General features: G+C 46.4%; 1 protein-coding gene across 1 annotated transcript in view; it reads right to left on the reverse strand.

Moving 5' to 3' along the window:
* Positions 1–22,795, reverse strand: part of tnrc6c1 (trinucleotide repeat containing adaptor 6C1) — a 42,040-nt gene extending 19,245 nt beyond the window's left edge. The window contains exons 1-4 of the mRNA XM_079366654.1: positions 22,541–22,795; positions 16,885–16,987; positions 15,544–15,565; positions 4,999–5,349 (exon numbers count right to left, since the gene is read on the reverse strand). Coding sequence (XP_079222780.1) covers positions 4,999–5,349; positions 15,544–15,565; positions 16,885–16,947 — 436 coding nt within the window. The 5' untranslated portion in view covers positions 16,948–16,987; positions 22,541–22,795. The remainder of the gene's footprint in view (positions 1–4,998; positions 5,350–15,543; positions 15,566–16,884; positions 16,988–22,540) is intronic.
* Positions 22,796–23,011: the final 216 nt, after the last annotated feature.

The following is a 23,011-nucleotide window of genomic DNA, read 5'->3' on the forward strand; positions in this document are numbered from 1 at the left end:
GGGACTCACGAGGTACGAGGAAAAACAAAACAACCCCCCCCCTCACCCCCCCAATCTTTCAAAACTGTCACCAAATATTTAGCCAAGACCACTCCATCTGTAATTAGCACTGCCAGCCCACAATGGAAAGCCTTTTGAATAGCAGTAGCAGAAAGAAAACCCACAAGAGCCTGCTGAACCCACAGTGCATGAATGATCATTTTTCACACACGCGTAGATTCCTGTATGCACAGGCACGTCACCCGGCCACACATGTTGACAAATGTTTGTTTTGGTCTCGATCTATGACTTCAAGCTGTGAATGTCTTGATTATACTGTCACGCTTTCAAAAGTTAACTGCCACCCTCTTTAAATGGGGGATTTTCAGGGCAGTGGGCAAGAAAATGACATGACTGTGACCGTATATACATCCCAGTGCATGGATTAGAGGCTGGTGATCTGCACAGGAGTTACAGCAGATCGGCAGAGGAAAAGAACCGCAGCCACTGGATCAAGGCTGGTATTGTTTACAAATGATCCCAGCGCCCACGCAACAACACAATACGTCAATGTTTGGTGGAGAACAGAGTCCCTTTATAACGAGGGTTCAGTTCACCATGCCTCTCGGCTGTTAGGACTGAACATGCGTTGAGGTCATGGCATGCTTCTGCACCGCCATTCCGCCTCCGTGTCTTAACAAGGGCGCTGTGCAGACTACGGCTGCTTTCTGCAGTCAAAGTTTCCATAAAATAAAAATAAAATAAAAGATATTTCCATAACAGAGATTATTTAAGCAGACGTGTAATCAAGAGGTGTCGAACTATTGAACAATGTTACTGCAGACACTGCGTCTACCGTGTTGATGCACATACACTTGCACCCGAAAGAAACTCATGTTACGTCCTGAATGCTCCGACGAGCGGGCAAGCCTTTGTTTTGATGCTTTCCTTCAGAAGGGGGCGAGGGGAGAAACAGGGATCATGTAAAGAGGGATGATGGGGAATGACCATATAAAGACTGCAGGGACAGAAAACGAATGGCAGAGACGGATTTTGATAGATGGACAGAGGAAGTAATCTAGGAGGACTGTAAGGGCCTCAGCTGGGCTGATCCGGGCTTAATGAAGTCCCAGAGGGGCAGAGGGACTGGATGGTACGGCGCTGACAATGCTTGCTGCCAGCCAGATAAACGACCTCTCTGACACACACACACACGAACACACTATTCAGGAATGTGCATCATCTGTATCCAACAATTACAACAAACTGATTGAGTGAAACAGTTTAGACAGTATCATCTCCTCTGCTCTCTGTAAGTGTAACTCTTTTATAGTGCTGGTTCTTTTTATTGTGCAAATGTGAAAACGGGAGAAGTGTGAGCTGGTACTAAGTTTTGAGAACAATCGATCACTTTATTGGATGGTTTTAAACCGCTCAGGATCAAAAAGCTTTGAAATAACTAACGACGATCCAAATTCTTGTTTCAGCCACATGTGGGATTTGAACAATTTTTAAACTTCCCTTACAGTGACATCGAGATGGTGCTCAGAAAGCTCTCTCACTGTATCTGTTGATTAAACACATGACCATACCAAACTTGAATTTCCTTCGGGATCAATAAAGTATCTATCTATCAATCATAAGAGAGAGAGAGGCAGGTCAGTGTTTCTTCTGCTATTGTTACATGCTGACACTCTCGTGGAGCTGAAATGATCAGTGTAGCAGCGTGTTGATGCTTTTTAATAACAAGTGGGCATTGTGCCTTTGGAAGGATTTAACATGTATTAATGCAGTTATTTTGAATAAGCGGGTAAGCACTCGACTAGCACGTCTTCTAATCTAATTTGCATGTTTTAAATCCCTATTTATGAGTTGTTGTAAATAAGTTGAATGCTGAGATTAGACGCCGGTGTCGGGTTTACAGCAGGAAGTGTGGCAAGCCTGACACACTTATCAACGCTGTGATTCAAGGGACTGTGCAACAACTCGTGTTTTCTATGAAAGCTTTTGTTGCAGCGGTTTTCCTGTCGATGCATTGACATTATCCTCGACATGATCTCGAGGTGGGAAGAGAAAACAGGAGTTTTAAAAAGTTACACATGGCAGACGTCATGTTTGCTTTTCAGTTTCCTATTTCTCCTCCCCCTTCAAAAGGATAAACCAGGTCAAGGGCTTTCTCCAGCATGCCAGTCTTAAAATAGCATGCTCCTTCACGCCTCCCCTACATGAAAGAGCCCCGGGATTCAGAGTGTTAACCAAGCAGAAGGCAGCACTGGGAGAAGGCTGTTATAATGAGGAGATTGACAGACGCATGTATAGAATGTGTGCCTGGGCGATCCTGGCCGCCCTGAGGCCAACGAGGGTACGCGTGAGCCGTGGAGATGCTGCAGAAGGAGTTGAACACGTGTGCAATCAGACAACAACAAGTATGCAACGAGTAAGAGAAAAGAGCAGGGGAAACAGAGCGAGTGAGACAAGACAGGGAAGAAAAAAGAGAGAGAGAGAGAGAGAGAGCGAGCGTTGAACATTTGCGGTTAACAGCAAGCTGATGTTTAATCACATCACAAGACGTCCCGGCCCTCTTTGAGGGGATTCCCAGCGCTCTTTTACAGCATCCTCAGCAGTCTTAAAGAGCACATCAAGCCTAGCATGCATGCACTCTCACACTCTCTCCACCAGACAAGCCATGAAACACATTAGCAGCCCTGTTTCCTCACGTCACAGGGTCTGTTTACATTAGGGTGTTTTTGTTGGTGCCGTCGTGCTTCACAAGAACAATACAGGTATATAAAAACCATGTTGAGGTTTAACACGGGACTGCTAGATGAAAAAGGAAGCAGCTGTAAAGTTTAAGACACAAGAAGAAGACAGTAAGTTTATTCCTCGATTAGATGACAGTCAACTTAACAAGTCCGAGGCTGCCGAGTGCATTAGTGCCCCACAAAGACCAACACATGCACTTCATAGGAGGAGGAGCTGCATTCAAGTCAATGCTCTCAATAAAATCTGAACTTTGCTGTGAATCCATAAAAACACAGCAGCAGTTGCAGCTGCTTGCCTGAAGAATAAAACGTGTAAAGATGAAAGAGAAAGAGAAAGTTTGAGTTTATATACAGGAACTTAAAAACATTCAGACCTCGCTTATCGGCCCTTCTTTTTGACAGAGTGGACATGTGAGCGGGTAATGAAAGATGTGGTGGGGGGGGGGGCGCATGGAGAGAGGAGGGAATGAATGCCGCCTGTGTGCTTCTACTGTTAGCTTTCAGTGAGAAATGAAAGAAGCAGGGAGGGAGACAATCAGACGAGGCTGAAGGGACTGAGGGATGGAGGTGAGTTCACCTGTCTTTATGTCTGAGCTGTTCGGCTTTTTGCTCGTGTGACCTCTGAACTCTTGAATTTAATTGCTCAAAGTGGAGATGCGTTTAAAAAAAAAAAAAAAAACAGTCCCATATGTCTCACAGTTAGGAATGTCTCCCTGTTCGTCCGTCTTAATGTAATCAGTCAGTTCAAAGACACACAGAGAGCAACAGCAGAGCAGTGCAAGCCTGCCAGAGAGGGGCGGAGAAAAGCAGCAGCTTTTACCGTAAGCCATGAGTCACTTCAGCCCACAGAACTGGACCTCTGCCATGCTCGCTCTCTCCTTCTCTCTTTTCTTTCCCTCTCTCTATCAGCGCCAGGTCAGGCCCACTGAGGAGCCCAGCCAACGAGCTCGCTCCATCAGGCTCCTCCTACCAAACGCAGGAAATACAGAAGTGCTGGTCAGCTACGCTCAATGAAGAGTAGGAGGAAGATGAGAGGGAGAAGGAGGAGGAGAAAGTCAAGAGGAATGGCTTCATCTCATCGCTATGGAGACAGAGCTGCTCTTCAAACGACATCACAGAGACTGGACGAGGCCGTTACGGTAAAATAAAGAATATTCGCAGTCTTCTCAACATCTTCCCTGAAAAGCAGAAGAGACCTTCACCACTTGAGAAAACAAGATCCCCATTTATGTCGGCTTGCACAGCCTCAGGAAGGAAAATACACAAACATAGAGAGATAGCCAGCTGTGTTTACTCTCCATCCTCTCCCCCTGTCTTCCTCCATCCCCACGTCTAATCCCCAGCCAAGCAGAGGCCGAGGGGAAAATAAACAACAAGCAACACCTGGGACGCTCTACACTGCTCTACAGGTAGACCACACAGCTTCCATCACAAAGCAATAAAACAAACAAAAACGTGGACGAAGTCATTCAAGAATACAAACGCAAATATACTGTATGCAAAACACAACCACTCGTGGAGCGGCACATTGAACAGCATTCAGACTGAGCTGTAAGTGAAAATGCAAAACTTGGGTGTTAAAGTAGCAGAGAGACATTTTGAGTCTGCTGTGTTTACTGTCTGTTAACATTATCTTTCAGTGTTGCTGTCTGAAGCTGGGCAGACGCTGAGCGGATTAAGTCCGATTTTTTCCCCCCCTCAGACTAATTTTAGAGTGAGCGATGTTCCCGCCAGATGTTTTGTTGTTGTTTGACGTGCAGCTTGAAGGGAGGGAGAATTAAATTCAGAGGCATCTGTTATGATTTTTGGCAGGTCAGGAAGTATTTTCTTCTGTCTGTTTTATTTTTAAAATAAATTAATCTGTAACAAACTGTACTCAGAACTGTTATTATTTTCGGAGTAGTAGTTTATTATTTTTTGGCCAAACAAAAAAAAAAAAAAAAAAAAAGAGGCTGCAGTTTTTGGTCTGTCCACTCATTGCGATGCTGCCTTTGAATCAACGCTGAAGACGCAGTCGTCTCGTTTGAATGACCCTCATTTGAACTCAGTGTGTAAAACAAGCAGTTTTCATAGCGTGATCTCGCACACTTCACGAGACAAAACGTACTGCTACTCTGCTTGCTGCTGGATTTCACACCAAGCAGAGATGAAAGGTAGCTCTAATGGATGACCTGAAGTGAAGAAGTCCTGCAGCAACCCTCACTGCTGTCTGTAAAAGCCACTGAAAAGGTCAAAAAGAGAGACGGTGTGCTCTGACCTGTAGGCAGGCTGGCTGTTGAGGACGCGGAGCAGGAGAGAGAGGAGTGTATGGGTAACGCTGCTGCAGGTTCAGTAGTGGCGGGACGTCCCGTGGTGAGAGGCAGGGTTCCCGGGGGAAGAGGCTGGCCCCTCTTTAACAGCTGCTTGTGCTCCTGCTGGCGGAAGCGTGGGGGAACCTCTCTGGGCGGGTAGCGCTGCTGGAGCGGAGTCTGGGGCTGCTGTGCTGTCTGCGGCTGGGCTCCGGAGGGGGCGCGCTTGCCATTGCCACTGCTTGGGGGTGCAGGCGGGGCGGCACTGGGGTTGACGGGGGGAAGAGGAGGGGCGGGGTCCGGCTTGGCAGAGTCTGGCACTGTGGAAGAGAGGGGGGTGGTGGGGCACAGGTAAAGAAAAAGACTTTAGGTAGGCAGAGCGCTGAAACAATCAGTCATTATATTTGACATTTTAAGAGGAGATAGATACCGCTCTTTGCTGCCCTGGCACATACCAGCAAATGTCTCAACTCACAAGTCTGCACACATCACGCTGTGCACAAAAACACCAAGGTTCCCCGCCTCTTCATTAATATCGAGCTAAAGTTGGAGGTGCTGGTGACAGTCAGTCGGGCACCGCGCTGGTTTAGATCAATTCAAAAGTTGAGACACAAAGCGTCCCACTTCTAGTTTGGAAAACAATAAAACTGCTCAATTGCAAGTTGAGTCATTATAAAAGGACGACTTTATAAAACAGCCCGCTGATAAATAAAGTCAACAAAGAAGACATAACAGGGAGAGAGAGAGACGGAGCTTGTGCGGGCGAGCAGCAAAAAGAGAGACCGCAGATGGAAGTTAATAATAAGTTCATAATTTAATGGAGCTGAAAAAAATCCCGTTTGTCAAAATGTTTAATGCTTTTAAATACCATGTGTTTTAAAATGAAACAATCTCAGGACGCCGATAGCTTAGCGGTGATGTTGCACAGAGGCTATAGTCCTCGTGGCAGTGACCTTGCAGGCCACCACACTCTCTCTCCTCCCAACATTTCCCGTCTCTATTCAGTTGTCCTGTCCAATAAAAGGCTTTAAAAACACAACATCTCTTTTATTTTAATTACAGATACCAGAGCGGCAGGATTGAAAAGAACCAAAACTTAAAAATAATCACAGATCTTCAGCGTCGAGACGTTACCAAAGTATTTGTGCAGAAGTTTGCCTGTAACATCCAATACTTCTAAAATGTGTTGCCATGGTAACAGAATCGTCTGGTTACCCGTCTCGCTCCCGTTTCTGATTTTTATAGTCATACAGTGAGGGTCCGACATGTTTTCTGCACCGCTCCTTCTCAAACAGCAGGGTCACTTTTGGACGGAGACGATGGCGTTAAACCCGGAAAGGCGGATGAGGAGACGTCCATTAATGGACATGATTGGCTGCCTGCCGGCTGCCTGACGCTTGGCTGCAGGCAGCTGAAACACACACTGTTGTAATCTCAGGGTGGTACTATTACAAACTTTAGCCTTCAGGGATGGCCAAGGCACAGATTAGGAGTGATGAGGAGGTCAAGTAGCAGATAATGGACTTAGATCATCCTGCTGCATTATAGTGAGCTCCTGCAGGACGGCACAGTAAAGACTCGTCAGCCCCATCAACAAACACTGCTCGTGGTTTATGGCAGGTTAAGGCCCCTGAAATGATCACCTCTCACAGATGTGTGTTATGAACTGCCTGTGCTGGAGCCAGGGTGCTTATGTCCCATTAGCTCTAGTTGCCCATAGCAACAGAGTCGGAGACACACACACACACACACACACACCTACCTTTGCCATTGGCAGTTTCTACTGTTTGCAACCTTTCAGCCAATTAGCCAGCCGAGTCTGTGTTCAGCCTGCAAAAATCAACATGTCTGACCACTAGGGGGCGGCAAAAAAAAAAAAAAGGGCCAACACATCACTCACATACTGTACCTTCGCCTTTTAAGTAAATGTAGTAAACAGAAGCTACCTCATCTGGATTCTGGCTCCATCTTGACTTCATCCTTCACTCTCTTTAGATTTATTCGTTAATCGCAAAGATCTGAAGTTATTATTAATCCTTAAATTAGAAGATCTCACTGCAAAAATACTAATTCAAAAAACAAACAGAGATTATAGTGCAGGAAATCTTTTTTTTTTATTAAATCATGCAAAGATATCCAAGATCCTCCCGTGAATGTCAATGAAGCACAACTCATTTTGTTTTATTTCTTTTTAGATTCAAAATCTCAAAAGCAAAAAGAAATACTTTTCCTCCCTTCAGTTTGATGAACTGCTCTGATTTAAATCTGTGCAGCGTGAACACGTCAAATCTCGGTTTTCCTCTTGTAAATGACGCACACACAAAAAGACAAGCTGTGAGGTCTCCAGCAGGCTAATAAACGGCGGCTGAGCGTGAAAGGTGAGGGGTCACGCAGGATGATCAGCTCGGGGTCACGGAGCTGCTGATGACTGAGATGTATTATGGGACACAAAGCACACTGGATAATCTCCTCCGTTCATTTCATTACATAACAGAATACTCGGTTTAACTAGAATGTAAACAGGATGCAAAAAAAAAAAAAAAAAGTGTGTAAAGCCGACAAGCACAGAGCGAGCACAAACACAAACATCAGCTGATCAGAGCGCTCTCAGCCAACGTGCCTCTTCAGATTCTGCTGGTCATAAAAAGAGGAGAAAAAAGCATCAAACAGAGGAAAAAAAAAAGAGAATCTTTGTGTGGCCTAAATGAGTTATAAAGAGCGGCGCTTCACCACTGGCTGCCCTCCCGAGTGTGTGCACTGAAGCAATGAATAACTCACACATGCGGCCAGCCCGACACACAAAAACAAAGAGTTATGTAATGCTGAGGCCCGCACGGAGGGGAGAGGACGCAGTGGTGTCGGGGAGCATGGATACGTCCACACAGCCTGCTGACAGACATGTTTCCCCTCACGTATAACCAGCTTCTCTGTATGTTTGTGTCTGTGATTCACGTGTCTGCGGGGGTCTCCGTGTTATTTTTGCCCCCAGTAGTGTGTGACCACCGCCTGCATATTTGGATCCAGTTTCACATGTTTCTGTTCGTCTCCCTCTCCCTGCAGCCTCTGAGCTCCGGGAGGAAACGGGAGAGCTCGAGTTTTCCTCTCATCGGATTTCTCTACATCTGCCCCATTTCCTCTCTGCTTCATCCCTCCCTACCTTCCTCTGATCTCCTCTCTCCTTCTGCTTCATTTGCTGTGATCTACTATTATCCTCTTGTCATTATTACTGCATTTGCGGGCAGATGGACGTTATAATTCCTGGGCCAATTCTCCTCGCTGATTTCAAGAGGTGATTTCCTCCCCCCCCCAAAAAAAACCCCCGGAGGACTTTGTGGTTGCGCTGCGTTGAATAATGAGAGTTATGGAGGCGATCGTTATACAGTTGGGACTCTCTGCTGTGTGACGTAGATTCTTATGGAGGCTGGGGGAAGGGGAACGCTTGCTTGCTAGCTGCTATATCGACCAATCAGAGGGGAGAAATAAGGAGGGAAGGGTGGGGGGGGGGAAGCTGACGTACGGGAGGAAGAGAAGGAGGTAGAGCAGAGAGGGTAAGTGATAAAGAGAATGGCTTATGTGTGTAAGACAGTCTCCTCCCCCTCGTGAGCTACTGTGAGCTGGAGTCTCTCTGCCTGAAACCAGCTCAGATCGAAATCCACTTACAATTAGAGCCTCGTTTGACGGTGGCGTGTCACACCACTACTTCTCAAATGAATGACACCAATCCTGCATGTTCACCGACCTCTTAAAGGCGGACGCATTAAAAGGCGAATATTCCTCCGTTTGCAAATCGTGTTTGTGATGAAAATAAAGAGACGGAGATCAGGACACAAAACAACAACAACCACAACAAAACGTCAACAAGTCTCACAAGGCGGTGCTTTACACAGATCAGAGACGCTCGCTCTGACAGCCTATTTGCAAAAACAGTCGTCAGCTGTGTGGGAGCACAGGAGAATTCCCAGTTCATCAAAGACGCACATCAAACCGTGGCCTTAGGGATGTTTGCACTTCATCCCTTTAACACTTTAAAAGAGCTTTAATTTTCTCAGAGAACAGATGAGAGCATGCTCGCCTGACTGTTTAAGAGCTACATGCTGAGGGAGGGAGGGGGGGGATATCAGAGAGTTGAAGGTGAGTGGAAGTGGAGGAGGAGGAGGAGGAGGAGGGGGGGGGGTGCAGAGCTGGAAACAGGCCACATGACCTTGAAGATAAAGGAACCTTCTGTGGGAAAGCTTTAGGAGAGGATGTCTTTAGATAGAAACAGCTCAGGATCTTCTGTGCTCAGATCAGGGAGGGAAAGTTAAACACACATTACAAACTCCTGTTTGTGCTTCATTCTCAAAACCTCTTCAGTGGTGTGTGAGTGTGAGTGTGTGTGTGTGTGTGTAGAAACTAAACGCCCCCTCCTCATGGTTTATGAGGGATCTGAGTTTTAATGACATTCATTTTTCTCAGATCAAATTAACAAAGCATTTTCACTTTGCAGGGGAAATTAAATCCGTAGCCGTATGTTTTGTGTTTAACAGCAGATACTGGCGAAGCTTCAAATGTGAGTTCATTATTTGGCAGGTTTCCAACAGCAGCAGATTTAAATAGTGTTTGTATCACGTCAGTTCTTCCTACTCGTCTGATAATAGCAACCTGCTGACATGCAGACTTATTTTATCAATGAAGACAATCAGGCAGATAAAAAGGAACTCCCGACTTCATTATGCAGAACTTTAGATGTCAAGATAAATAAATACTATCAGGTCAGGCTGCAGCTGGAAAATCTACAAGCAGCTTGAAGTACGTGATAATCGATGTAGAATCATCAAACAACAACAACAACAATCTTCTTACTCATTTAAATTCTGAAAATATCTGAAGTAACGCTCCCAAACGTTTGGTCATCTCACCTCAGTGGTTTTGACCAACACTGCTGACACAAGCTGAGTTTGTTGACACTCTGCACAGCCAAAATCAACTGAATGTAAAGTATTTTGACAATGCAAAATAATAATAATATGTGCAGCCGCTCAGCGACAGAGGGAAATAAAATCACACTGATGCATTTGAAGAAAACTGCTGAAATGTTTCTGTCGTTGTGATTAAAGATCAATATATTGGTTTCTTGTATTCCGCCCCGATCTCTTACAAACATCAATGAGATAAAAACTGAAGGGTCCAGATGAAGTACTAAATGTAAAGGGAGCAACGTGCATCCTTCAATCATTTCTGCCACTGCTCAATAACACAAGAAACACTGAAGTCAAAGTGGGAAAATTGGAGAGGACTAAATTCACCGGCAGCAGAGAGAGTATCCGAGAATCAAGAGCGAGGAGGGGAGGCGCGTCTTCAGGGTTCTCCATCTCTCTCCTCCTGTGGGCTTTCAAATGTGAGCCGTGAGTCTCACAAGAGAGGAGATTAAAGGGCTTAATTAGAAGAGAATAAATATGACAGTGTAGTTAAGAAGGGAAAGCCCTCCCTCGCCGAGTCACACTCAGCACAGACAGAAATGCCGTTTCAAAGCTCTTCATATATCTGACATCACCGCGAGGCCACGCAGGTCAGAGCATGTATTACGCTGCAGCTCGTCTGCAAGCTGTCTGAATGAGTACACTCCTGAGTGGTAAATACACAGCAGGAGGAATCACTCTCTCGTGGAGAGTGAAGACATGTGGAGGACGGGGAAAGAGCGAGCGGGGCGCTCCTCGACTCATCGCTCCTCTGGCTCTGGCCTTTTTGTGCCAACAGCTGAGGGCGGGCCAGATTCCTCCGTCTGTTATGTTTGAGATTAAGTGATGTGTGAAAGAGAGAGAGGGACGCCCTGTCCTCCTGACCTGACCTGGGCCGGGCCGCACCTGCTGTGCCCGAGCGATTTATAGGACTCAGGAAATAAACAGAGAGACTGGAAGGAAGCGTCTCAGCGTAGATGATCAAAAGGGATAAAACTATCTTTATATGTGTATGATCTGATCCGCCCGTCACAGCCTGATGTATCCCTTCTATAACTGCGAGCATCAACCCATGACGTCACGCCCCTCCCTCAACAGCCAGCTGTAGAAACGCACCTGATAACCTTTCTGACCAAACGGGAAAAAGACAGACTCTTTTTTTTTTTTGTCTCTGCAGACGAAGATTTTTGAACTCGGACGTGATACTTGTGAAAATCAAACAGCATCAATACCTATTTGGAAACCACAGCAACAACAATAAAAATCCTAGCCGCACACCATTGAGTCATTCAATTACCAGTTCACGCACAATTTATAGTCCAACAGCAGAATCCCGCCGGCCGCTACTTCTCTAAACTGTGGTTTATCATCGCCGCGGCTGCATCCATTAAAGCTGTGCACCCTGGGATACAGCGTAGAGAAGATGACAGGAGGCACACTGGTAGACATTCCCCCCCTGATCACACCGCAATTTATGACTCTCCAACACAAAGCGCTGGGCGTAATTAAGCGAACGCGAAACACCAAATTAATCTGTTATGAAATTACTGCCGCGACACGACCACATTAGAATCCTATCTGTTATTGCTCCGCGCTCACGTGTGTTCGCTCTTATCTTTAATAGCTCGACAAAAAAAGCACAGCGGAAACAATCGCTCATTAACCCTTTGGAGTGAAGTGCAGTCCAGCCTGTTTGATGGTGGAGGCTCTCTCTGAGGAGGGCACATTGAGTTTACGTACACTCCTCTCAGGCTGGTCAGACGCACTACAGAGCCGCTGACGGTTCACGGTTGTGACATCACAACTGACCGAGGCTACGGAAACACGAGACTGAACAACTCTGGTGTTTGTGGAACGAAACGGACGTTTCCTTTAAAGTGAAGCTGAAACATTCAGCGCTTCCTCCTCCTGACTGACTGCACTCTAGGTCCTAAGCTCCGCCTCCTCCATGTTACCAGATGGGACACGGGTCAAACTACAAAATCTAAATAAGGATCAGATGAACGTTTCACTCTCTCTCTAATAGTTTCCATGATGAAAGCAACTTCTTCTTTGTCAAAGTGTTAATTTTCCTGACTAGTTTTTTGATGCTTTAAACGGATTATGACACTATGATTGACAGCTCTGTTGACCAATGACGCTCCTGTCACGCTGTATTAGAAGACGAGAGGAGGAACAGCAGAGGAAACTTAACAAACACAAGAGTCATTGAACTTTTTATAACCGGGAGCGTCTGCTTCAAACTGACCAGAATCTTTGAGGAGAACTCGTCCAGGTGAGATGGACTAACATACAGGCAGACGAGACGCCTCGTTTTATTTCCTGTTCTTTCTTCAGTCAGGATTAAAAAGACATTTTATGGCACCCTTAACTCCTTTATGCTGCTGAGGTCTGTGTGTTTAAAGTTCATATTTGATAAAGAAATGCCAAAAACCCTACGGGTTACTCGTGAGCTTATCACACCTCTCTTCCAGGTGCACGTGTCACTTCAGCTGCCAGAAAATGTGAATAAATACACAACAACAAATACACAAGGTCTCTTCCTGCAGAGGCTGTGGTCAGGAGAGCTATGCAAATGTAGTTTTCATGGAGCTTCCTTCTAAGTTTAGATTCTGTTCCTGAAAGGTCTGGATTTCTTTGGACCGGAGAAGGTTGGTGGTTTGGATTGTCAGGCTAAGCGTAAAGCAACAGGTGTTGCAGCGATGGGAGCGGGTGAGAGAACTGGTGCAGATAGAAGTGATTGCACTCAAACACGTCTGCATGTCGTCTGACACAGGAGAGACTGTTCAAAGTGAATCTGAAGTTCTGTGTGTGTCGTGAACGTGCTACTCGTTCACGACTGAGGCGGAGGGGTCTGTGTAGTGTTTCTGGGTCGTCTAGCTGCAACGAGTGAAACCATGTGCCAGAGCACACAATGTACATATGCTGCTGCTGCTGTTTGCATGTCACATAAGGGGACTGTTAGAGCGAGAGTGTGTGCGAGACGTGAGCCAGTACAGTTATCCTGCAAAGGGCCCCTCAGCTGTGCCGGCAAACAGGAAACTGCCGTGCATTCTCACAGTTTCACATGGCTCCGTCTGCTTCTTCTGCTCTCCGCTTTCATGCTTTATTTTCTAGACCTCCCAAACAAGCGAAGGCGTTATGTTTCGAGCAGACGCCTCCCTGCACTTTGCACAAATGGAATCAAAACAATTCAGCTGGTCTCTTCTCTTATAAACAACCTTCTTCTTCTGCTGCTGCTTTCTCCCCCCTGCTGGTCCCTGGGTGGGCCTCTCCACGAGACCAGACAGGAGGAGGTGTAGTGTTACTATGGTGCTGGGGGTCTTCCTGGAGATCTCCTGTGTTTTATCAGCCTCCACACTAGCCATGTTCTCCTAATTAGCTCCCAGTGTTCCCTTCATTAGTACCAGGGACAAGCTGCTCCTCTTAGTGGATTAGTCAATTCATCGTTTGTTTGGGTTTTTTTTAAGTGAATGAGATGATAATCTGCAGCTAGAAACATGTAAAATGATCTTTTATTCAAAATGAGTCACTGACTTAAAAACATCTGTAGTGAAATATTCAAATGCAAACTTCTTAAATTCAATCAGTGAAATCACATGATGAATATTCATGATCAGTCACCTGATGCCTTCCTCTAATGTAGCTCTGTTGTGTCTGCTTTTCTCATGTGCATGTTTTAACATGTTACAGACGCCTGCAGTATTTAGAAACGTCTTCTTCTTCTTCTGTTCACCAGAAACAAACTCCTGCACATTGTGCAACGCGCCTGCCTCCTCCTGACACCATGTGTTTCTTTAAAGCTTTGGTGCTCTTAGCTGGTGCTTCTACTGATCAACAAATGATGGAGATCGAACCAACTTCAAACACATGGGAAGGAAACTATTGACACTTTAACTTTAGTGGGTGTTTTGTCTTTAAAGGGTGCCACCTTGTGTAAAGTTTCACCCTGTGGTTTCACATTAGTGATGCACATTTCTTCACTTTAACGTGTGTGCACCACATGTTGTGTTCTATTCTCAGACGTGAATTAAATAAAATCCTACAGAGAAATGGAAGTACGATGTAATAAAGAGTCCATCGGACAGTGAAAGGAAGGAGAGCAGAGTTAAACTGTGTCATGGCTTGTTGTTCTGAGCAGCAGCCAAGAAAACACTTGTGCATATTGGAGTTGGTTTGAAGACGGGGAGCGAGGCGTACTATATGTAGGTCAATTTGTGGATGCTGGGACACAAGACGAAGAAGGGGGTAAGAGACAAAGAGAAGGCTAACACAGCTAGCCCAGATCACATTCATTAGCGCTAACTGGTAGGCAGGGGGGGAGGGGGGGGGGGACCTCGGTGACATTACAGCCTCATTAACTCATCCGACACGGAGAGAGTGGGAGGTCAAGGCGCTGACCCTCGACGTTTCCGGCGCTCACAACCGTACGTACCACGTCTCCCTCTTTACTGATCGCAACAAAAAGTAGCCACCGAAACCTGCGAAAACACATTTGTCTGAACACAGCTTAAGGCACTCAAACACAAAGACACTCAGGCAGTAATTAGGTGTATCGTCTCGGGCCGCTATTAAGGCCACGCTGACAAAGTCTAGCAGAAGTTCTAATCAGATTTCGCCCCTGCCCGTCCCTTGTGAGGCATTAAGTCCCTCTCCCATCTGCCCTCTTATCTCGGGTGGGAGGAATCTGCTCCTGGGCTAACCGACTGTCCGACACTGCCTGCCTGCCTGCCTGCCTGCGTCTCTCTCTCTCTCTCTCTCTCGTCATTAAGAGCTTTGGCTTCAGCAGAAACTCACAGTGTGTGAGTTACAAATCTCCTCTCAGAGAAGTTTCTGTCTTTTGTAATTTTTTCATCCTTTGTTTTTTTTCTTCTTCTTCTCCTGAGATCTCTGCTCAGCTCGACCCTCCTAGGTACGCCCGAGGAGTCCGTAGAGAGTCCATAGTACCAGCTGCACCATCCCTGTGCTCCCTATTAGTCCTGTATGAGCAATATGGCCTCTCTTTTGGCTCAGGTAAATTGGACCACCTGGCAGCTTCGGCTAAAGACGTTTTATAATAATAAAAGCTCATGCTTCTTCTCTAAATGTCTCCGAGGAGAACAACAGGCGAATAGATGCTCGGAGGTCATCGTCTTCATGAGTTAGCCATCTAATTAATGGATACACACCCACACAATACGTCTCCTTCAGATGGGTTTATGATTGACTTCCATATGACACTTTAATTCACAGGCAAACTCCTGCACAATGTCTAAAATAGCAAAAATATTTTGCAGATGTCAAGGCGCTGAAATGTTTCCAGATGTCGGCATCATTAGTATCTTCAACATGTTGACATCCTAACCGTACCGTCTGAGGCAGGAAATCATAAACTCATCCCGTGAATCATTTCAGATCGCTCCGCCTAAACCTTGAAATGTTGTCACAGTCTGTGCAGCATGCTGAATCAACAGGCACAGGAATATTGTCCTCTGCTTGCAAACACAAACTCACTCATTCAGAAAGAACTGAACCTGTTTCTGGTTGGTGGCAGAATCGACTGAATAGAGAAGTTTAATGAAAGTTATAAAAACTCACCTTTGGTTATCTGTTCTGTGGCCTGAAAAAAAAGGAGAAATCTGTGTCAGCAGCAGAAGGCAGAACAATCAAAAAGTAACGATCTACTCCACGTGGAAATGTAAACTGTTGGTGGAAATGCTCCATAAAACATCTGAGTCGCATCGGCTGGATCACCAGCTGCACTACAGTGCCGGAGCAACTATCCAGGGCAGTCAGAACAAAATGTTCAGAGGCTGCTTTTGCTCATCTATTGAAATGCTAAGAGGGTAATGTACATTCCCTTGGCTGGATGAGGTGAATGGGTTCATGGGCTGGAGGTGAAAATAAATAAAACAAATGCTCCTCTCATTGGGTAAGAATTCTTTAGCAGCACTGACGGGCGAGGTGAAGGACGTAAATGTTTCACGGAGAGCAGCAGGCTAACCTTAACACTGAAAACAGATGACCTGGAGGGGTCTGCAGGTTGAAGAATGTGCACCACATAAAGGTCTGGTAATGGCTTCCTGAGGATGCACAAAACAACATGCATGTGCGGGTCATGCGTGCGACGTCACTGCAGAGAAAACACCCGAGCAGACACGAGAGCCGAGGAACAGACGAGGACGGATTCGTCCAAGGTCGGCCGAGGAAATCCAAGTGGAAACTCTCATTTCTCTCTACTGCTGAACTACTCGTGAACCAACTTCAAATATTTCACTTTTCATGACTGTAAAATCCAGAGACTATAATTCCCACTGAAGCATTCTGGGAAAATAAAATGGACTGTAAATGGAAGACCCCTGAGTGACGTCAGCCATCTGTTCCTGCAGGGGGGCTTTGGAGGATCATAGGCAGCCGCCGCCATGCTGGAAACCCCGTCTCAGTGACGCGTTCAGTCAGCCTGACAACAGGCGCACATGCCTGTCAATCACCTAACGATAACACGTATCGCTCATCAAATCAAAACAGATAAGAAATTCACCCCTGTAAAGTGTGTGATGACAGTAACTAATCCCAGCAGGCTGTCGTCTTGTTCATTTCTGCTGTAAAACTGGGATGCTGTGGACCGGACTTCTGGGGCTTTTGGACCCGGTCTCAAGGAGACCCCTGCAGCAAACTGCAGGATTCTGGGACTTTTCAACACTAAAGTTTGCTGCTTGGACAAAAACGATAAACATTTCCTTCCCGTGTGACGATTTCTATCGCATTCAACAAAAGAAACTCCCACAACATGCAGCTTCTGTGCAGCTCCCCTGCATTTTGCCAGCTGCCATTACTGTAGAGTTCTTAGCCTGGGATGGACTCACAGTGTGACAAACGGTCTGGACATACTTGCTTTAAAATCTAAAATCTGAGTGTATGCGTCTGCCACAAGCGTACCTTTTTCTGAGCACCTTCTTTCTTTTTCTTCTCGTCTTGCTTTTTCTTTTTCTTATCTTCCATCAAATGGTTCTCTTCTCGTGTTTTCTGCTTCTTCTCACAGCTGGAAAAAGAAAAAGAGAGAAAGAGAGAGAGAGACAGACGGTCATGAGGAGAAAGGTTCTGTGCCTGAGAAGGTAAAAGTCTTTTAGTTTGGTTGATTTCGTTTCCTCGATGGCAGCTGTGGTGATACACGAGCTCATGTGTTTAGTAGTAAAAGAACCAGCAGACAGCAGAGTGTGGCTTTGTTGTGCAATCTTGAGAATCATGTCTGAAGGAATTGTGATGCACGAGGGTGTTTTGTTTTTTTAAGTTGGTGGTCTTTGGCTTGGCTCTGGAAACTATTAGGGAGGCCTTGCAGATGTAGAGGGGGCCAATGAGACGAGGACCCCGTGTCTTTAGTCCACAAACCAAAGCAGGGAAATGGACCCGGACACAAGTGATTGGTTGGAAAAACCACAAAACAAATCAAGCTGAAAGTCTACATCTTCTCCAGAGAGGAACAACAGACAGAAACTCGCTCCAAACCCACCTGACAACGCCCCTTTGTTACTCCTCATCCAATCCTCCACGCAGACAAACAAAAACATATCAGCCTGAACCGGGTGTTTTTTAAGCACTGAGGCGGAGGGGGAACATAGCCTGGAAACAAACATGTATGGAGTAAAGTTTCTTGAACTTAAAATGTGAAACTGTTCAGAAACCGACAGGGTTTTCCCGAGCCGCGCCAACGCTGCTGCAGGCGACGGCGGTGTGTTCCATAACCAGGCAACGAGCGCTCCCCGAAGCCCCGCTTAGCAGTTAGACGGAGACAGACGGCACCCTTGAGCACAGCGCTGAGATCAGTCTGGGTGTGGAGTTTCAACAAATAGAAATAAAGACAAATAAGAGTCATTCTAAAAAATGACAGAAAAGAGGGAAAATGTAAATATCAAATTAAGTTGTTCAGTCTTGAAGTAATATCTACTTTTAATATTTTTCACTATGTTTCGCCTTCAATCTGAATATCACTGAGGTGAAAACCTTCTGTGTGTGTGTGTGTGTGTGTGTGTGTGTGTGTGTGTGTGTGTGTGTGTGTGTGTGTGTGTGTGTGTGTGTGTGTGTGTGTGTGTGTGTGTGTGTGTGTGTGTGTGTGTGTGTGTGTGTGTGTGTGTGTGTGTGTGTGTGTGTGTGTGTGTGTGTCTCTGATGTTGCACGCTTCCTCTACTGTAAGTGTCTCCGGCCTTGTTATGTATGATTACATACTATGGGGGTTATATATCAATACCACAGACAGTCAAGTTTCTCCAGTCTCGTCTTGCAAAGTGTGCAGCTCTGCTTCGTGAACTCGATGACAGCAGCTGCTGCCTCCGTCTCCCAGAGGCCGCGGCCACCTCCGCTCTCAGACTGAGCAGCCAGCGAACAGGTGTGAGCAGATCACCAGGGGCGCGATCCCTTCACTGGAAAGACTTCACGCTATGTCTCAGCTCTCTCTCTGTCGTCGTATGTGAAGAAATGACAACATACATGTCACAAATAAAAACGAAACGCCCCGTTAATATGTTACAATAGATACCTCAACCAGCTTTGAATGTTAAAGCACCAAAAAAAACTAATCTACTGTATGTCAACAAAGGAAGTTTTTTTTTTTTTTTGGAAAATATGACTCACTTGCACTTGTTCAGCAAATGGCTTTAATGCAGGAGCTGAAGACAGACTCCTGCAGCACTACAGGCCGCGTGGTTAAAAGAAAGCTGCTGTACAGTGGGATCTTAGTCCAGATTATGTGCCTGAGTTTCAGTTGTAGGAATTCACATAAACACACAGACTCCTTACACTGTGTGTGTATCGCTCGATCAGTTCACATCATTAACTTATTTTCACCTTGGAAGAGGCTGGAAAGGGAACCCGCTGGTGCAGCTGCCGTGCTAAATATAGCTGATACTGCTCCTTTCAAAGGCATCAGTGGGGCTCGTGTCACCGAGGATCAGAGGATAAGAGAGAGATGCTCCAGTTAATAAGAGCTGCTGTCGGCCTCCGACGCCGACGACGAAGGCGAGCGCCCATCAAAGTGTCCAAATGATTTCAGTTTAAGAAACATCGAGTCCCCGAGCAGGACAGAGAGAGTCTCCCTCAATGAGAGCTGCTTTCCAAACATCTGTCTGGCCTGGACAGATGTGACAGAGAGAGCAGGAGGATGTAGTGATGCTCCTTCTGATAATGCTTTGATAAAATCTATCCCATAATGTATTTAGTCACACAGGAGTCAAGAGTGCAATCGTTAATTTGTTTATTGACTCTTCGCAGGCTGAGCTCCACCACTAGCAGCCGTTTGCAGCGGGAAAGCACATCTCGTGTCGATATGAAGGACGGAGGTCAATGAGCTCAGCTCTGTTGTGGAATTACACCCTCCTGTCAGAACAACAGGATTAGAGGCTGGTGTCCCTCTTAAAACCACGCACTCACTCTGCCGACAAAGGGAGGAAAAAGGAAACACCAAAAAACACAGCCGGGCTGGAAAGAGACCAAGGACGGACTAATAAAAGCAGGTGTTAAATGTTTAGAAAATCGAGCAGCGAAGGAGAAGCAGGAGAGTACGAGTGTGCAAGGTGAATTGTGTTTATGCAAATGTGGCGCTGCCCCACATTGGAGTGAGGAGGACGAGAGGGGCTACGGCGGATGGGTTTGGTTTGTGTGTGTGAGAGAGAGAGAGAGAGAGAGATATTGGGGGAAGGGGTGCTAGACGGCAGTCGCTGGGCACAGAGCCAGGAATGCCATCGCTGCAAGCCAAACAAGAGCACGGCGAGCCCTTGGGAGAGCGCGAGCTAGCAACCACAGCAGCAGCCGCCACAGCTATACGGCAGAGTCGACTGCGCAGCCGCACATCAGGGCAACGCTGCCTTTTCTACGAGCTCTGAGGAATAGAATATAATTTAGCAGGTTTTTAAAATGCAACAACAGAACATACAGAGCCAAGTCAGTGCGTCTACCTCTGCAACCGTACGAGGGTTTAAAAACTGCTGGGTAAGCACAAAGAAGAGTCCTTGTGCTCTGCAAAGAGGATTGCACTCTGTAAAGTACTTGAAGCTATTCTCAGAGTGGTCATGTTAATGTGCTCTGACCCGGCCTGACGACAAGGAAGAGAAAAACTTATGCTGCTACACTGCTGGCACTCTGAACCGGCCCTAAAATAGCTTGTATGGACGCTCTCCAAAAAGCCCCGCCTCCAGTCCAAATGTCTTCTGCTCCAAAGGTGGTGGAGGGGGGGGGGCACTATTTATGAGCCGGGATGATGATTTATTGGTTCCATCGATCAAAGAAAAACTCTAAAAAAACGTCTTTTTAAATTTCCAGTTTGTGTTCATAGACATGAAGTCTCTTTGAGACTCGTGCAGAGTTCAGGTCCTGACGAGGACCTCGTTAGAATAAGATGTTTAAATGTGATGTGTCTGGTAAGATTATCAAAGTGTTAGCTACTATTCAATACCAAATGCTTTTATTTTGAAATAATAGACTGGGTTATTCTTATGACTGATCGTAAAGAAAAGTCAAGTTCAGAAGCTTTTTTTTTTTTTTTTTTACAAATCCAGATTTTCAGTCTTATTTTTAACCAAAAGCAGCTGCGAGTGAAAACAGAGACCTCTGTCTACGTTGCCAAATATGTTGGCAACATTTCAGTACTGAGTGCACAAGTTTGCATGCAATTCTTGGTCATAAAAGAAACTAGACAGTAACCGACATCGGGTGTCGAGAACCTTTATATACTTTGTTTCTGTGGTAGTGAAAAAGCGTAACGGAACGTTTGAATTTGCTCTTGAACTTGTATTGAAGTGTTAAAGTGTGGTCACGTGACCTGCAGCCTGCAGTCCAGAACAATCTGTGAACGACATCCAGCACTGAAACACCAACGTGGGATCAAGAGCCGTGATAACGCAACGTAGATGATGATGCGTTTGTTTGTGGAGTGACGGCGGCCTAGCGGTTAAGTTGCGTCCTCATGCATGGACGGACGCCGTCGTCCTCTAGGTGTCAAATCACTCGCCGTCTCCACGGCTCCAACTGTTCCATCAAATGAAGGCGTAAAATACATCTTCTAAAATCTGTTGGACAGACTCTTCATGCTCATCATGTCAGGGAACTCCAGCATCAAGGATGTGATCACTGACACTAAACAAGCCCCCCATTCAAACCCCATAATCCCCCCCCCCCCCGTGTTATACACTGAGGGAAAACGCCATCAAGAGTTTTAGACTCCTAGTGATGCTATGACCTCAGCCTGAGAGTAATCACAGCGTTTAGTGGCCTGTTTTTGTTATCAAGCCCCCTTTGGCGCCTCTCTGTGAACACACACTGCCTCTTTCAGAGGTCTGAGTGCTGACTGGGGCCCCTGACCCAGCAGGGACAGAAAAGAGCCCCCCCCTCCCCTACCTTTACCACCTTCATCCCTCGCCAGTCCCAGGCCCAAATTAGGGACTTAATTTACACATTAGTAAAGCAGCAGGCCTCTAAGCTGACGTCAGCCTGCCCTCTGGATTCATGAGTGTGGGGGCAAACCCGCTCTGTACACACCGCCGCCTTCCCCCTTCAGGAGCGTGTGACACTGCAGGATATCAAGCTGCAGCAAGAACCCGGGCCAATGACGGCCGTCTCTATGGTGAGGGAAATACAGGAAGCAATCAGTGATGCATCTTATCTCAAGGTTTACACAGCTCGCTCCTGTTCAAACCAAGGACTGACAAACACAGTTTATAGAACCAGGCTGTAACCACAGCATCCCTTTAAAACTTGCATATGATACGAGTCAAGATCAAATGAAATCAATGCCGTGGTAAAAAAACAAACCAGGTACGAAGGTAGCCAACGCACCTCTCCTACGCACCTGTCCTGGGATAGAGATGCTGTTTGTTTGTGACGCTATCCATCATTAAAATACCAGACAAGGTATCAAAAAGTAGAACACATGTTTACAAGCTTATCATAAAATAAGAACTCTTGCCATATGTCTTCCAATGGTTATATTAGATCTGAAACGCTGCTTCTTCCTTCAGACTTCTTCTGCGTAAATATTTTATTCATAGTGAAGGCCAAACAACAATCTAACTGCCTGGAAACACATAGTCCCAATAAAGGAAACAGTAATTAATCTGTGTTTACTAATGCGTTTAGTAATCAGGTGATGCATGTTAGAGCCAGGCAGCTCTCTCTCTCTCTCTCTCCCTCTCTGCAGCTCGGAACATGTTTGGTGACACTGAGCTGCAGAAACATCCATGTCAACTGTCCGACACAGCAATGCAACTGTTTGAACCGATGCATGCTGGAAATACGACACACATCCACAAACAACAACCCCCGCGTGCCCTGTTTGAACCCTTAAAGGCTGGTGACGTAAACTAGTCCGAGTAAAGCGTTCAGAAAAGCCCTCAAAATCAACGCTAAGCTGAGCAGCAGACGGACAGAGTGCAAACAGGGAGGCATACACTCGCAGCGGAGAAAACATTGATGTCGAAGCTGCTCGGAGCAGATTTGCATACACCCGTCACAGCTGGCAAAGTTTACCTCGAATAGCAGGAATATTTCCGACAGCTGAGCGCGACTCGGTGCAAAGCTGTCCGTGCAGAGACGGATTATTAAAGCCTACCGTGAAGCGTTCAGGAGGTTCTCGTTGGCGGCGGAGCCTCTGCAGCCATTTTGTAGTAACTGACCGGAGCTGCAGCTCGAGACGGTTGAATCCGTGGTAACGGGGGGAGGAGGCGAGGGGGGGGGGGAGGGGGAGGAGCTTCACCTCTCCACGTGACCTTCAATAACAAAACAAACTGGTCCCACTTCCCCAACGCTCCACCCCCTCCCTCCCTCCTCCTAATCCCCCCCCCCCCCCCCCCCCCCCCCCCCCGGCGTTTCCATGACAACTGCAGCACCCTCACTCCCCTCCATCAATCCCCTGCACTCACTCTGTTTCTGTTTCTGCTGCGCGAGCGTGCATGCGCTGGTGTGGCCTCGAGACGTAAAGCAAAACAGGAGAGTGAGCGCACGCGCGCAAAAAATTCTACAAACTACGTGTCAAAACCATTAGGTGAAAACCAGGACTCCCATGAGGAGAGGTATTACAGGA

This window comes from Symphodus melops (genome assembly GCF_947650265.1).
Source record: "Symphodus melops genome assembly, chromosome: 17".
Taxonomy (NCBI): Eukaryota; Metazoa; Chordata; class Actinopteri; order Labriformes; family Labridae; genus Symphodus; species Symphodus melops.